The following is a 16,001-nucleotide window of genomic DNA, read 5'->3' as shown; positions in this document are numbered from 1 at the left end:
AAATACATTTATTTATGCAGTGCTAATAAGACTCACAGCCTATGCCTTGCTGTGTTCTGTTTCAGGAGAGCCCCACAGGTGAGCTTGGGGACTACAGCTTTCCTGTGGAGGAAGAGCCCAATTGCCAAGCTTCAGAGATGGAGTTGCCACAGCCCCAGGATAGGGTAACTACCCCTGAGGAATCACCAGGAAGGGATAACTCAGAAGAAAGTGAGTATTTAATAACAATTCCTGGGAATTGCCTCTCATTTAGTGACATTTCACAAGCCTTTCACCCTAAACAGGTGGGGCATTTCAGTGGCAAGATGATTTTCCATTGATTCAAAGCCCTTCAACATCAGAACCTGGCTCTGAAGAGATCACTACACCACCCAACTCTCCTGTCAAGTCTCCAGATGAAAAACCAGCACCACCGCTTTCCCGATTTAGTGTCTCTCGTTTTTCCATTACGCATGTGTCTGACCCTGACATGGACTCCATTGGAGGTCAGTTCTGCTAACATAGGATAAATTCACAATGCAGGCAAACTGGCAGGCAAAGATTTTACAAACCCAAGGTTATCAAGGCAGTTGCAAAAGGTAACCAGTGGAAGTTGGATGCGTCACAATTCATAAGCATTACAATGACTACAAACACTATGCAAGCAAAAAATTAAGGCTCGTATCAGAAAATTTTTAAATCTCTGCTCTATTTTGTCACATCCTTATCTTTATCATATTACCTGCACAAAATTTCACTGGCTTTTGCAGCAGACCACACTATAAATAAATCTGAGCATAAATCAGAATTAAGCACTAAGATTTGCAGTGTGAGCCATAAAGACATGGCTGTTACAGTTTAGAAACAGATCTAATGCTATTAAATTTGAGTTTATTTCTGTATGCAGGGTTGACACTGAAAGTTAACTAAATCTTTCTCTTTTTTTGTCACACAGGCAACAGTGAGAATGGGTCCCAGGAGTGAAGGGGTCATTTACCCATTTAATTGAAGAGGTGTTTAGAACCCGTACGGTTTGATTTGGTCTCATCGGACTGTGGGCTCTCCTGTATCGCTATATGTTTTTGTTCTTTTAAACGTGCTGGACAAAAGGGTCCTGTCAACCTGATATGCTGTTTGGACACAGTGCCTCATATAGTAGTGGATTAGCCATCCCTTCCTTTGTGCTCCTAGACAGAAGGTGAATGAGTGACAGTTTCTGGAGGACAGCAGTTATAAAAACAGAAGAAGAGATCTGTATAACAACATATTTATTATCTATGTATTAGAACATGAGGTATGAAGATTATAACTTATTTGCACAATTCAGTATCAGTATCATGCTGAGATCATCATTTTTTACACACTTGTAGGAAACAATATAGATACAAGGCTGCTCTCCTCATTTGCTTGTCATGCCTCATATTGTCAATATGTGGTTTAGAGTCTGAAAGAATCGTCATAGTGCTTCTCATTTTCCAGGTTGACCAAATGAGCTGCATAAAAACAATATTAGTTACAATATGTTCTGCCCTCATTAAAGAAAGACCCACATTTATTATTGAGGGTGCAAAAAATTCTTTAGACGGAGCCAGCTCACTACAAGCTGCTCAAAAGTGATGTTTTCTATATTTGACCACTTTTAACTAAACGTTAGCTCAGGGGTGTTAAGGGTATGGTACAAAAGTAGATATATTAACAATATAAACCATCACACTTAAACGTCTTCATACAGTCTTAAACAGTGTTTTGCTTTATTTTAAATGCTGAAGTACTTTCATACAACAACTACCTGCACTTTTCATTAATGACTATAATATATCTTTATACATCTCTTACCCCATAATCAAGTGCTTCATCAAAATCAAGATTAATCTTATTAAAAGTGCAGGTTAATCACTAACTTATTAACACTTCTCTGTTTAGATCTTTAAATCCCTAGATCAAAATATCCAAAATATTTATGGATGACGGTGATATATTACAGTAGTTGTTTGTGCTGAGAAGCAATGAGAGTATTGCAGGAGAACAGATAATAAACCAGCTATTTTTTCTTCAACTATTATGGTAGCATGCACACACAGTATTTGATAGCTCACACATGGGTCATTCCTGTTACGCAGCAATTCAAACCTTCAGAAATACAAGGCACTTAAACACTTTAGAAAGCTCATGTGCTACATTCTGTGTGCTCTGAAGTCAGTAACTTTACGTGAAAAATAGAAGAAATTAAGTTGTTATTTAAAAAGTAACATCCAAACTTTGGCATGCACATCAGTCATAATGCTTCTTGACGTCAATTTCTGAATACATGAGTGCAAAATTTCAGTGATATGTTTATAATTATCAATCGATTATAAAAACAGCTTTCAATTTCAGTCTGTTCTTCACATAAAGCTACTGTATGGCTTCGGATGAATGAAATAAGCTACATTTATGATACATCTATTGGTGCTTTGCCATATTTGGAGCCGTAGCTCAGACATTCAATTCTTTGTGCTCCAAAACTTGAATTCAGTATATCATCCAGTATATGATAGGGGCATAAAAATAAGAGGAAGTATAAGAGGAATGACCCTGGAGGTACTGATGGTCATAAGTTTATTGGTGCTTGTCAGGATCAGAACTTTAGCAAGTCCATCACAGCAATCAGTCTTGGGCATGAATAACTTTTGCGTTGAACCCGAGAGCTACAGGAACTGATTTCAGGATAAACCAGCGGGTTATCAAAGTCACATACTTCACTAATGTGGTACTCAAAGACACATAACCAAGTTAAAGAAAGAAAGAGAGTGACCATCTCGTCTGTGAACAAAATGTGTTACGAACAATAACGGCAGCTCCTGCAGGTCTGATCCTCTGTCTGTGATGATGCCTTGTCTCAGAAGTGTTATTTTTGTTAAATCCAATAACAAATAGATGTTCGAAAATATACTACAAAAACAATTCAGACGGTCCAGACGGCATGTGGGCCTCATGTGTTTCTACAAGTTTCTCTCAATATATTTTGTCTTTTGTCCCTATATGATCTGAGGTGTAACACCGAGAAAAGCTTTGACCTGTTTTACACGACGATCTGTTTAAATGTAACGTACAGCTGTACCTGTCATGCTCTGCCTTGAATCACTGGAGCCCATACACATTTGTGCCAATGCTGTAAGTCACAATCACTGCACTTGTACCCTCGCTTTCTCGCTGTATGCCTTTCAAGAGTTTTATACTGTGCTAAACCTTGCGGCAGTAGGTACTTTTTTCTCATTCAGAATATCAGTGCTTCATTCGGCTGGCTGTGGTTGCCAAAGAAAGGTCAAATGAAAGTGAACTGAACGTTGAATGTAGCGTTGAAGGGAGAAGTCTGTTGTTACTGCCTCATAGACGTCGAACCGTATGTCCTCACGACTCATGCCTACTGTACTATTCTAAAAATAAACCAAACTATAGTTTGTCCTTGTGTCTGTGACGGTTATTAAAGACTCCTCATATGTATGGTTTCTAGTTCGTGAGCACGCTTTTAGTTGATCCAGCTTGAGGTTAAATGGACGAAAATGAAATCATTTGCAGGATAAGACACAAAAATCCCACATTTTTAGGGAGATCTCAGTCATTTGAACCTGTATAATCGAAAGCGTGGCAGTTTACATTTGCTTTTTTATTTCAGAAAAGACAAGGATGTTCACATACATGTGCAGTTCTCCATAAATAAGAATAAACAGAAAAGCCAAAACAAAAAATAAAACATTGTAAAATTGATTTTAAAGCTGATCAGACACAAAATCTTCCATTCCATCGAAAGAATCACACAACGTTCCCACCTTCCTCACACGATCCACAGTAGATGCTCTAATATATAAAACATGCAATTCATAGCAGTATCTAAACTAGCTGATATAGTATTTTCCGGTAACACTTTTGAAAATCAGTGGTTATGTATACCGCTCTAGTCTGCTTTTCAGTCCCTCAAGCCGAAACAAACCAAAAAATATATTTACAGAACCTGCAATTGAATTTTTTCACTATTATTCAGCAAGTCTATTTTTGATATTTAATAAGCAGTATTGCTCAGTACGTGGAAAAGCAAAAGCAGCAGGTGAAGACAAATAAACCCCCTTATATATCTATAACAGTCATTGAAATTTCTAGGAAAAGAACAACAACAAAAAAAAAAGTACAGTAGGAGCAAATAATAGTACAAAAATCAAATGAAACAGCAATTCCCTTTACTTACACCAGTGGAGTTACAGATAACCGCATTGAGCACAAAACAACAGGAAAAAGGCACAGTTCCTGTGTCGGTGCCACTTGCATGAAAAATTGCACTATATATTGCATCTAATATAACTGTACAGATCTCTGCAAAGACAGAGAATTCACAGAGGCATCACTAGAACTTTAGCAAAGCACAGTGGTCTGTTTAATACAGAGCGACCACAGCGTCAAGATCCCCGCAAAGAGGTTTCATCAGCTTTCTGAAATGAGTGATAGAGGCATGTGCCACAAAACATAGATAACTGACAGAAAAAGAAAGGCTTCCCTATAGAACTGCATTTATAGAAATAATATCTACCAAATTACACTTTTTTTTTTTTTTTTTTTTTACATTTTCACATTCATTCAAATAAAAGTTCTCACGTTTAAACAATCAGGCTTACACTTTCCCTCCAAAAAAAAAAATCAAACAGCAAAAAAAAAAAAAAAAAAAAAAAAAAAAAGCACACGGTCATTGTTTCAGGTTGTGCCTGATTTGTCAACAAAGAAATCCATTTAGAAAAGCTGTTAACTTTTGAAATACGTGAATCGGTGGATACAAATACCGTTAATTATGTAGCTACAGAGTTAAGATCTTTATTTTAATCCTTTAAGAACACAACCAGCTCTATCCTTCGTGCCCTGTGGGTAAATTCATGTGCTCTGCCTCCGCATGCTGCTGCAATGACACAGACAGAACAGAAGAGGGCGACAGAGTGCACAGGCCACTGCATGGCCCCTCTAGTAGTAGAGAGGAGCGGTTCGGTCGTCCAGGATGCTTGGCCTGAGGTAGACCTCCAGGGAACGGTCACTAGATAGAGAGGGGGTGGAGAACAAACACGGTCAGTACGCCCACAAAACGGCAAGCGCCAGTGACCCACTGAACTCTACGACACATAAACAGCTCTACTGTACTTTGATTTGGGATACAGAAGAAAGGTACTGCTGAAAGGCATACGGTGATTCATTTGACATATACTTATGAACAGGTATCTGAAGGGTGTTTGGAGCAGGCATGCAAATGGAACAAGACATAGTTACTTCTGTCAGCAGTGATAGATGCATGCAAGAGTTAGATTCGGGGGTTACCTCCAGCGCCAACACCATTTCCTGGCAACCTGTGACCTCTCTGGCTGGTGCGAACTACAGCTCACACACAAAAAAGCCAAGGACCAACCAGAGAGGCAGGTGGCGGCATGAGACGAAACAGTTGTGAAGCCCTACTGCCCGTTTAAGCCGCACAGTGAATGAAAGTCGAAAACAAAACCAAAATTAAAAGAAAGGGCATGATTGGTTTGGCTGAGCAGCGATGGAGGCAGGTGACTTACGGAGGTCCTGCAACACTCAGAACCGGGACAATTCAGGACCCAAACTGGAAAGTAAAGAAAGTCCAGGGGTTTGTACCTGAGAGCTCAGCTCTGCTATGCATGGCTACATTTCCACCACCGCATTCACATGACTGTTAGTGTTGCGTTCGATGGCCGTACAGTAGGTTACTTGCTCTGTGACATGGCGCTTTTTTTTGTTTTTTTTGGACTGCTCATGGATGACGTCACAGTCTTATGTTTGTAGATGGGTCAATAACGCACTTCTAGTAATGACATGGATTCAAAATATAGTGCGAAATGAAAGGTCTGCCCGTAGCAGTTTGGTTAGGAGGTCCAATTAGTAAAGAGATGTGTATGGAAAACAATGAACTCTTGAAGAGCACGTTTCAATATCAAGTCTTTCACAGTTCTTTATATAAGATGCATGCTTATAAAAAACCGACATGTCTTATACACCTCAAGTAGATCAGATCTTAGAAGATTTAGAAGAAGTAGAAAAAAGGCGAGCAGGCAAGCACAGACACAGAAACACGGACACATATTCATACAGACGCGACGTCATGATGCACAAGTACACAAACGTTACGCTAGATTAGAACTGTGTGCTCTTCAGGTTCGTGAAACGTTGCTTAGTAGTTGGTCTCAAAACAATGCCATTTTATTTGCGGTTAACCCAGTTGGTATGTGGGTGCAAGTGAGAAAGTCTGAATAATATTAACCACTGGTGGCACAAAACTGCTCATGCCGTATTTATTTGGTTTATCCTAAATTTGATTAAATAATATGTCAGTAAATAACATCATGGAATAAAGGTCTTTTCTGCTCAGTTAGCTGTGCAGCACCCATTGAAGCTCAAATGCAAGATCACAAATTAAAAATCATCAGAAGCTCATTTGAACAAATGTTTTATTAATATATAGATATTTATTTATTCCTTTCGTAAAAAGTCACCATACATTCAAGGTCAATGTTCACTATGTTCCTCCTCAGCATGCATAATGTGATTGTTACACTGATTTCTTGTGCATTTTTCCTAGTTTGTCTATTTTCCAAGGAAAAAAAAAAGAATAAACAAAAGAACATCAACACAGCGAGGACTACACCACAGCTCCAGAGGATCTGTCAGTCAACACCCTAAAACTGCATGGAAACACACTACAACGGGGATGTTTTAGAGACATGGGCTGCTGGCACTTCTGTATGGGCTCGGAATAAGCTAAAATTGATATATTCACACGATATGATGCATAAACGTGTAACCTGATTGATATTCACAAAATAAAAATCGTATATACGCGAAGGCACAATTTAAAGATATCACTCAAAAATGAAAATCTGTTCATTGTTTATTCACCCTTATGTTGCACAAACCCATAAATTACCGGACTTTGTTTTTTCAAAAGAAACCTCTCAGGATTCATTCAAATTATCATTGAAAAATTATTTTTAAAGATAAACCAAAGCAAAGGATTTAAAGCAACACGAGGAGACAAGTCATTTTTGAGCGAATGGTGCCTAAGGCCCTGTCACATTGCATTTACTTGATGTAGTATATAAATAAATAAAAAAATTTAAACAAAAAAAAAATGCAAAATAAAATTTGCCATTTCAATGACTATTTTACAAAAAAGTGTTTTTTTGTTTTTAACAAATTGCATTTATGAATCAAATCCTCTCTTAATCAGTATTTTACCAAAAATCGGACTTATTTATGGCAGAATACATTTTGGAATAAAAACCTTGAATTTTGGTATTTTTACAAAAAAATAGATTTTCCAACCAAAACCTTTCTAAATCACTCTTTTACCAAAAAGCGAATTATTATTATTATTTTCATTTTTATATTAATTTTTTTACTCAAATGCTTTCAGGAAAGAAATCATCAACATTTATATTCAAAGTTATCCGTAAGTTTCATAAATTTGCAAACACACCTTTCAAAAGAAGATTTTTGTGAATCAGGCCACACATTTGTGAATCATTCTGTCAAAATACTCATTTTGATACTATTCTGATCCCATACTTCAAGGTGTCTGAGGCAGGATAACGGGGATGTTTTTTGGGGGAAAAGGTTTCTGCTCAGAGCACTTTTCTTTCATGCATGTAGGGAGAGCGGACGCGTGCCGGTCTGGACGAACAGCACAGTCCCACCCGAGGATTTTGAAGCTCATGCGACCTTCACTCCACTTTCATAGGTCCACTCTCGTTTGGCACTTGTTTAATGAGTGAAAATTTTGATTTTCCTTCCAATCGTTCCAATTTCGTGGGTGAATCGGAGGAAAATCTAAGCTTGTTGCGGCACAAAGCGACACAGCCTCTGGACCAGAGGAGCACCAGGTAATACATGAGGGATTCACAAAACGCAAATGCTCTTCAAAAACAGAGAGAGAGTACACTCTGCACAACTAAACCACAAAGAATAAAAAAAAAAAAGAAAAAAAGAAAAAACATTCCTCAATTGGCATGAGGCTCCCATTACATCTGCTTAGAAAAACACTCAGCAAGAGCTTCGGAATGAGGAGAGCTGCTCCAAAAGACCAAATTTGCTTTTCTTTTGGCACTTTTACATGAGGATGTCATTTTTAAAAAACAACCACATAGCAAAACTTGTGCTCATGCATGAAAGACGGGAAGTGGTAAGCAGTCTCTTTGGAGTCCACAGCGATGTCATAGCGGCGTCACTACAGGCGAATCAGAGTCCGTAAAGCAGCGAGGCGAGCAGTTGGACTGCGTTCCGGTCGTTCTTCTCAGAGTTCCCCCCCGACCCACCACACGCGACCGCCACTATCGCCCCGGCAAGACGCAGGGAGGAAGAGAGGACAGAAAGGAGGGATGAGACTGGCCCCTTCCATTGGAGGAGGAGTGTGTGGAGGCAGAGCTTAAGAGGGGAGGGGCTAAGGAAAGTAGGGGCGTGGCCCCTGTGCTATCCGGATCTGTGTCTGATAGTCTGTCTGTGTTCACACTGTCGAAATCAATTTGCCATCGGAACTGTGGAACAAAGAGAGAAGGAAGCTTGCCAGGTCGGACACATTCAGAGAGAAATGAAGAAAAGACAAGACAGCCACAAATGGGCAGGAGTGAAGGCTGTGGGGGCGGGGCTTAGTTCTCATCCTGTCTAACATCAAACTACACAGCTACTGAACGTGCCATGAGACATTAAAGTGCCCTTTTCAATTGACAGCGATCAAATTGAAAAGACAAAAGATCAAAATTGGTAAAAGGTCAGGTCAAGATCTATCTTAAAGCTATCTTGATATAATCAGGCTTAAATACAATTTACAATCCACAACATAAATCTTTCGAATTGTTCCTTAAATCAGGTTCACAGTAATGCACTTACAACAGACGTTTATGAGGCAGGACATTGCAGTTCACACAGACTCCAACAAAAATATAGAAACAGTATGTGATACAATCTTCATAATAATTTCATAATAACCAAGTTTGGTCTTTTATGATTTTTTAAATGTTTTTTTCTTATGCTCACCAGGGTTGCATTTATTTAATAAAAAAAAGGAAAAACGGGAATACTGTGAAATATTACAATTTTAAATAATTGTATTCTATATATAATATAAATTAAAGCAGAATTTTCAGCAGCCATAATTCTAGTATATATATTATAGTTTTCATAAAAAAATTAAATCAAATCTTGCCAAATTGCTGTTTTTTTTTTTTTTTTTTAAATGAAAACCATAATATATATGTATATTTCATCAAAGAAGCTGCATTGCAAAACAAGTGCGTTTATCTGAAATATAAATCTTGGTAAAATTATAAATCTCATTACAGTCACTTTTGATCAGTTTAGCGTGCCCTTGCTGAATGAAAGTATTCATTCCTTCAAAAAAAACAAAAACAAAAAAACCCTTTGAAAACATTTTTTATTAACCTAGTCAACTCTGCTACCCGAGGACTGTTGAATAGAGAATAATGCATCAACGGGAGCAACACTGATAATGCATTTGAAACTGCAAAATCATAAATCCACACAATTTTGCTTTAATTTATCTGCTTTGAAGAAAGTACAAGTTTCACATTTCTACGCTTAACCCCTTAGAACTAACACATTTTCATTGTAAGTGCATTACTGTAGCGTTTCTATGCGAATTTAATGAAGAAATTGATATGAAACTATTGTCTCTGCATACTTTCAAACGTGCTGAACCTGAAACATTATTACAAGTGTACTGAATCTCAACTAGAGCTTTCTAGACACAGCGAGTTCAGGGTACACAGAGTGTGAGCAGCTCTGATCCTGACCTTAACGGATCACACACACAATGAGGTTACAGTGAGGTCAACAACGATGCATCTCACAATCCAACAGCTCATTCGCTCCACTCACGACAAACAGACAGACACACAACCTTCTCTTGTCAAACCATTTACAGTATTCTGATAAAACAGGGTTGGTCTCCCAACAAATATCAGCACTACATTGCACATTTAGCATAAGCAAGCAAGAGCTAAGAAAGGGAAAAAACAGAGATATTAACTACTATTCACTAACAGAGGTATAATTAGCAGTACAGTTTTGGCATTTCTGGATAAATTTATAAAACTGGTTCATTAGTAAGTGTTGTCATTTCTGTTCATTAAGAGCCGATCTTACCTTGTGGCAAACTGACTGTCATAATCCTCTAGCGCTGGCTGGAATTCGTAAAAAACAACATTTCAGTGCGGCTTATGAGCTTATTTCCAGCTTACGAGGGAAATTTTCCAAGGTGTGCATCAACACGGTGTATTAAAGGGACAGTTCACACAAAACACTAACCCTGCCATCTTTTTACTCACTCTCATATCACTTCAAGCAGAATAATGTTTATAATGTTTCGCTTCTATTTTCCTAGAGTGAAAACAGGATGTAATCAGGGGCTGATATGCCTTCAAAGACAGCATAAAGTTTGCCGTACAACTATACAATAGTTATCTGCACTGTTTTTAAATAAAACCTTCCTCTTCACTCGAATATCATACAAAATCCACCCATTTCTGCAAAATATTATCTTGTCCATACTATCAAAAATGTCCAGTGAGTGGTGCTAAGCGCATTCAGTTTTATTCAAATCCGGCAGTGCTTTTATTTGGTTGTTGGAGTAACCTCGCGTTTTTATCTTTCATCCAAACTATCCTCATGACAAGTGCACTGATGCACCAGGTGAGCGACTGAGCAAGTTTACTATATCAGAAAAACCATGCACAACTCCACTATTAATCGACGATCTGCCCCTGGAATCACGATTTCAGGGAAAGGGAATAAAAGTTGGTGTTCTGATGCCCAAAAAGCATATTTCAACTACAATCTGCAGTGAAACAGTATTTTTATGATGCTTTTTTTGGCCCTGGGGCAGTAAGCTTTCACTGTATGGAAAAAAACTAAGCTTCGAAAAACAGCTTCTGCGTTCCACCGAAGGAAAGTCATGTGTTTTTGAAACAACATGAAAGTGAGTAAACGATAACTGAAATTTCATTTTAGCATGAACTATTCATTTAAAATCATGCATGTTAATAGAAACCCCCATGCAGTAATCTTTACGGAGCAGATTAAAGAAGAGCTGACGCATAGATTAAGCTTTGAGCAGTCAAAAGAGAAAAAATCCCAAGGAAGGAGACATTAGCGAGAGATTCCTGTCTAATGCTAATATGCGTGTGTGTGTGTACCTGTGCGAAGCCTGCCATGCTGTAGGGACGTGGTCGAGTCTGTGTTAGGCTCTGTGCCAACAGTCGGGCAGTCAGACCATAGTCAGGCATGGGCAAGGACATGTCCTCTCTCTCCAGCAGGTTTCCCGTGCTGCTGCTCTTCCCATGGTGAAGACTACAGGATGAAGGTCAGTCAATCAGTCATCTTTACACCTGCCATTAACATGTGTTTTGTATCTGGCTAGTTTTCCTCTGTATCAAACATACCCCTTTATTACAATGCATCGTCAGATGCAAGCATCTACTTCCAACTACTGATGTTCAAAAGCCGTGATCTGTTAGATTTTTTACATTTTATTTTATTTCAAACAATTCAACAAGTATGCATTAAATTACTTATTACATGAATTGGTTAATAGTTCGATTTCAAGTGAATGCTGCTATTTTCAATTTATCAAAGAATCATGAAAAACTTTAATTGCACATAATATTAAGCTGCATAACTCTTTTTAGCACTGATAATAATAAGATTTATAATAATAAATCAGCTTATTACAATGATTTGTGGCGAAACATTTTAAATTGCAATTTTTCACAGTACGACTGTTTTTACTGTATTTTCGATTCTATAAATGCAGCCTTTTCAAAAACACACACGCAAAAAAAATCTTACAGACTCCAACATTTTGAACATTTGCGTTTTGCATTTGAGGTCGTGTTAACTGAATCGGTTGCGATGATAAAAATGTTGCTATCATCGTTTCACGCATTTCCTTTAATCATGAGCTCAGTGAAGATGTTAGAAGTGTAGAAACGGGAAGAAAAGAAATGAGCATTCCAACCATAGTCCAGTGAAATAACCAGATTAATAATCAGATACTGTTGATTAAATCAAGTGATTTAATCAAAGCGCAAGAGCACAATATCTGTCTTTCAAATCACCAGAGAAGAAAAAGAAAAGCCCAAAACCTGTGGCCCACACTTAGGCAAAGAGATATGTATATATGATCATTTTCAGTATAACCTCACCATATTTTTCTACATAGCGGATAAATAAAATACATTTGCATTTTCACCGTCATCAAACGTGGTCAAAATCTGTCCATGAGTGATTCATTTGTCAAAATGCACATTAATGCGGAGTATAAAAAGTGTTGCAGGGTACTTACTTGACTCTTAACTTCTCCCCGTCACTGTCAGGCAGCACTCGGGTATAGGAAAAAGGAAACCAGCCGCGCCTGAAATGAAACAACTTTTCTTTAAAAACTCTATGACAGTTGTTAAAACCCACTGTGAAGAATACGCATGGTTTAATAAGTCAGTTTATTTAGAGATATTCTTCTAAATAGAAAATAGATTAAATGGGGAGCAGACAGGGTCTCAGACTATTCTCCTGAGAAAAACAACCTTGTAATCAAATTGATCTCTGCTGAACCCGCTGTCCGGAGAAGACTCTGTGCTCACAGACAATATCAGCTATACTGTGAGTTTTTGTTTATTGCAAAATATTTAAATGTATGGAAATAAATAAGTAGTTAGAGGGTGTAGGGAAATAGCTCTCATGGGAACTGGCAGGAGCTGCTAAGCTCCTTTAGTGCGGTTCTCATTTCCATGGAAACAGTGACTGATCCAAGTAGGTAGTCTCTCTAGGATTATGGGTAGTGTAGTGTAGGATTTAATGGGCTTGCCAGCTTGATGGCAACTGGACTATTCTGACAATGTCTTTCGTACTCTGACAGTGTATTTTATTTGTCAGTTTATTAGACAGTCAAAAGGCCCCTAAAATATTTTAAATTGTGTCCCGAAAGATGAACAAAGCTTTTACGGATTTGGAATGACATGGGGGAGTTAATGATTAATGATAAAATATTCATTTTAGGGAGTAACTCTTCAAAACCAAATAAAAAATATATTTTTTCCATATATAGTAAGAGTATAGTATTACATTAATATTAAGCTAAAACTGATGTAGGTAGAATGAAAGTGTTTGGTGAGATATGTGCATACTGGGTTTATAGTAAATGTGTATAATTTGGAATCTCGGCAAAGTTTGACGTCTCTTTTGAAACTCTAGAGGAGACACATGGGAGATTACTAGGGTCTATTTCTCAGGAGAATAAGCTGAAATGGACTGGACCCAGAGACCCAGAAAACCAAGCAATGACATTCAATACTCATTTCGTTTTCTTCTGATTTTGCATTACTAAATAGATTTTCCCCCATTCAGTTCTGTTGTTAATTTACACATCATTGAATGCTTACATCTTGTTTTTCTCATTCTCCCCATAGTGCCAGCCGTCCCGAGCCTCTGGCACCAGCAGGGTGATAATGTCGCCCTCAGTGAAGCTCAGAAGGGTGCTGTTGTCTCCAGCGGCGTGGGAGAAAATGGCCTGAACCCGAGAACGTCCGTTCTTCTCCAGACCGGCCGCCATGGAACTTGACCTGGGCAGAGTTCGTGTCTCTCCTAGAGAAAGAATAAAAGATAAATAATAACTAGGGTGGGAAAAAAAAATCAGGGTGTAAATGAATAAATAAATACTAAATAATAAATAAATATAAAATAATACATTTATTATTTAAATAATAAATGTATTTATTTAAATAATGTGTTAACTTATTTTAAAGTAACATAATTTTTCCCCATGGTTTAAGTTTGGTTTTTAATTTAGTTAGTAACAATTACCCTGTTCTGAGGATAAAAAACTAAATCCTAGAAGATCAAAAATCATTTTATAGCTCAAAACCCCCATGTGCCCAAGGGTAAATGTGCAGAAGGGATGGCATCTCTTACCCACAGTGGTCTTGTTTTTAGCCGGCTGGGGCCTGCGGACAGGCAGGGTGTTAGAATAGACGTCGCTGACCTGTCTCTGGGGTTGGCTCTGCGTTTGAGACTGATTCTGCGGAGAGGGTGGTCTTCCCTGAGAGACCCCGCCCTCCGTCCAGTAGTCGTCTCCATGGACTCCCGTTGTCCCGTTCACCAAAGACATGCCATCAGGACCCATTAGCCGCTGCAAGCATATGGATCGCCAAGTAAGCTATGCCGTACACACAAAAGCCTACATTTTTCAGCCTGGGAGTTGTGAATGAAGTGTACGCTATTGAGCTATGACTGACAACAGGACACACGAAGCAGTAGAGACATTCACATTGACAGAAGTATAATTTTGTATGTACTCTCAGGCCATCCAAGATGTAGATGAGTTTGTTTCACCATCAGAACTGATTTGTAAAAAATTTGCATCGCATCACTTGTTCACTGATGGATACCCTGCAGCGAATTAATAAAATAAGACCTGATTAAAAACATCAAAATAATCCACAAGTAATCCACCTGACAACCAGTCGGAGAACATCATTAATGGCTTGTGAAGTGAAAAGCTACATGTTTGTAATAAACAAATTAATCATTAAGGCATTGTAACTTTAAAGTGTCACATAAGATTTAGATCTTGACGGATTTGTTTCTCAGCATGCAGCCTTTTATTTTTTATTAAGATGTTAATTAATAGATTGGAATCTTGCTGGATTTGGGATTAAATTTGTGGATTACTTGTGGTTTTTATTATATTTAAGTTTTTATCAGCAATTTGGACTCTGATGATTACCCACTGACTGCAGTGAGCAAGTGATATTATAGCTAAATTTCTGCATTTTTTTATGACCTCAGAGCGAGTACATTTTTAGTCAATTTTCAATTTTGGGTGAACTACTCCTTTAAGGGAGAAGCCCTTAAAAACAGACTTTTTGAACAGAGGGACAAAATGAGGGTTGATATGTGCGAAAACCCTATTAACATTACAACCGAGCCTCTGTGAACATTATTAAAATAATAAAAAGTTATATGTCATGACCCCTTTAAACCAACAGACGAGGCCAGACTTCTAAACAAGCTCTGTGATATACGAGTATCACTCCGGCAGCAGCGCAGATAAAAGGAGAGAGAGAGAGAGAGTGCATTATGGCTGTGGAGGCTCAGTTATTGTATTAACATTGTGTGAGCGTTCTACTCTAGCGAGGGGCCACTCAACTAAAGCACTGCCTGCAGAAATGAGTTTTAAAGAGGTTGAATCATCCTACGCTCGGCTAATGCTGCAGTATGCAAATGAACGTTTACTTTTTCATATTAAGACACGAGACGCTTGAAATGCTGTTTTGTGTGTTCTAATCAACAATAAATCCTTGTCAAACAGAAGGCAAATGTTCCCCACTAACCCCCTGATGGCCCAGGCCACTTCCCATGAAGGCAGCTAGTTCAGGGGGCACAGGCAGCGGTTGAGCTCCAGGAATGGGATCTGAGATGACCAGGTTGCCCTTGGAGGAGTGCAGAGGGCTGGAGAGGAGGGTGCCAGATCCAGAGCTCATCTGCTGGGCGAGGAGCATGGCCCTGTCGGGCAGCTTGTTGGGGTCTGAACAGGCCTGCTGCCACACTGGGATCTTCTGGGTTAACAAGTCCTTACCCTACAAACAAGAGGAAAAAAACATCACAGATAGGTTATTAGGGATCGCATTAGAAACGTTTGACCATAAATGGTGTGCTAATCTGAGTAAGCGAGTGAATGAGAGAGAGAGAGAGATGCCGAACACCACTACACTTGTTCATTATCTAAAAAATATTACCATGGTAACTGTAGTTTCTGCCAAAACACCAGAGTTACTACAGTTATTGTTACTACTTCAAAATCGTGACTAGATTTTTACACTTTCTGCACACAATACGAGTGGTTGCCAAGGTGTTTCAATAGGGTTGGTTCAATATGAGTGGTTCCCAGTAAGTTGTTAGAACGTTCTGGGTTGTTGCTAGGGTATTTT

General features: G+C 38.5%; 2 protein-coding genes across 12 annotated transcripts in view; one reads left to right on the top strand and one right to left on the bottom strand.

Moving 5' to 3' along the window:
- The window catches only part of aatka (apoptosis-associated tyrosine kinase a), a 37,622-nt gene extending 34,201 nt beyond the window's left edge, over positions 1-3,421 (top strand). For both annotated transcript variants that reach the window (XM_043235700.1, XM_043235701.1), the window contains 3 exons: positions 66-210; positions 285-485; positions 935-3,421. In XM_043235700.1, the coding sequence (XP_043091635.1) occupies positions 66-210; positions 285-485; positions 935-963 (375 nt within the window). In that variant the 3' untranslated portion in view covers positions 964-3,421. The remainder of the gene's footprint in view (positions 1-65; positions 211-284; positions 486-934) is intronic.
- Positions 3,422-3,604: 183 nt separating this feature from the next.
- The window catches only part of baiap2a (BAR/IMD domain containing adaptor protein 2a), a 69,489-nt gene continuing 57,092 nt past the window's right edge, over positions 3,605-16,001 (bottom strand). The window contains exons 8-15 of one of the 10 annotated variants that reach the window (XR_006250506.1): positions 15,405-15,650; positions 13,984-14,200; positions 13,455-13,656; positions 12,362-12,430; positions 11,214-11,367; positions 10,165-10,202; positions 5,550-8,333; positions 3,605-5,032 (exon numbers count right to left, since the gene is read on the bottom strand). Coding sequence is in view for 9 of the 10 variants with exons in the window: in XM_043235702.1 (XP_043091637.1) it covers positions 9,850-10,018; positions 10,165-10,202; positions 11,214-11,367; positions 12,362-12,430; positions 13,455-13,656; positions 13,984-14,200; positions 15,405-15,650 (1,095 nt within the window). In the remaining variant the exon portion in view is untranslated. Of the gene's footprint in view, positions 8,538-9,182; positions 10,019-10,164; positions 10,203-11,213; positions 11,368-12,361; positions 12,431-13,454; positions 13,657-13,983; positions 14,201-15,404; positions 15,651-16,001 lie in introns of those variants that run through there. The other 9 variants (XM_043235708.1, XM_043235706.1, XM_043235705.1 and 6 more) reach the window with 9 other exon arrangements.

The sequence above is a fragment of the Puntigrus tetrazona genome, chromosome 3 (genome assembly GCF_018831695.1).
Source record: "Puntigrus tetrazona isolate hp1 chromosome 3, ASM1883169v1, whole genome shotgun sequence".
NCBI lineage: Eukaryota > Metazoa > Chordata > Actinopteri > Cypriniformes > Cyprinidae > Puntigrus > Puntigrus tetrazona.
This window is presented reverse-complemented; position numbering and strand designations above follow the sequence as displayed.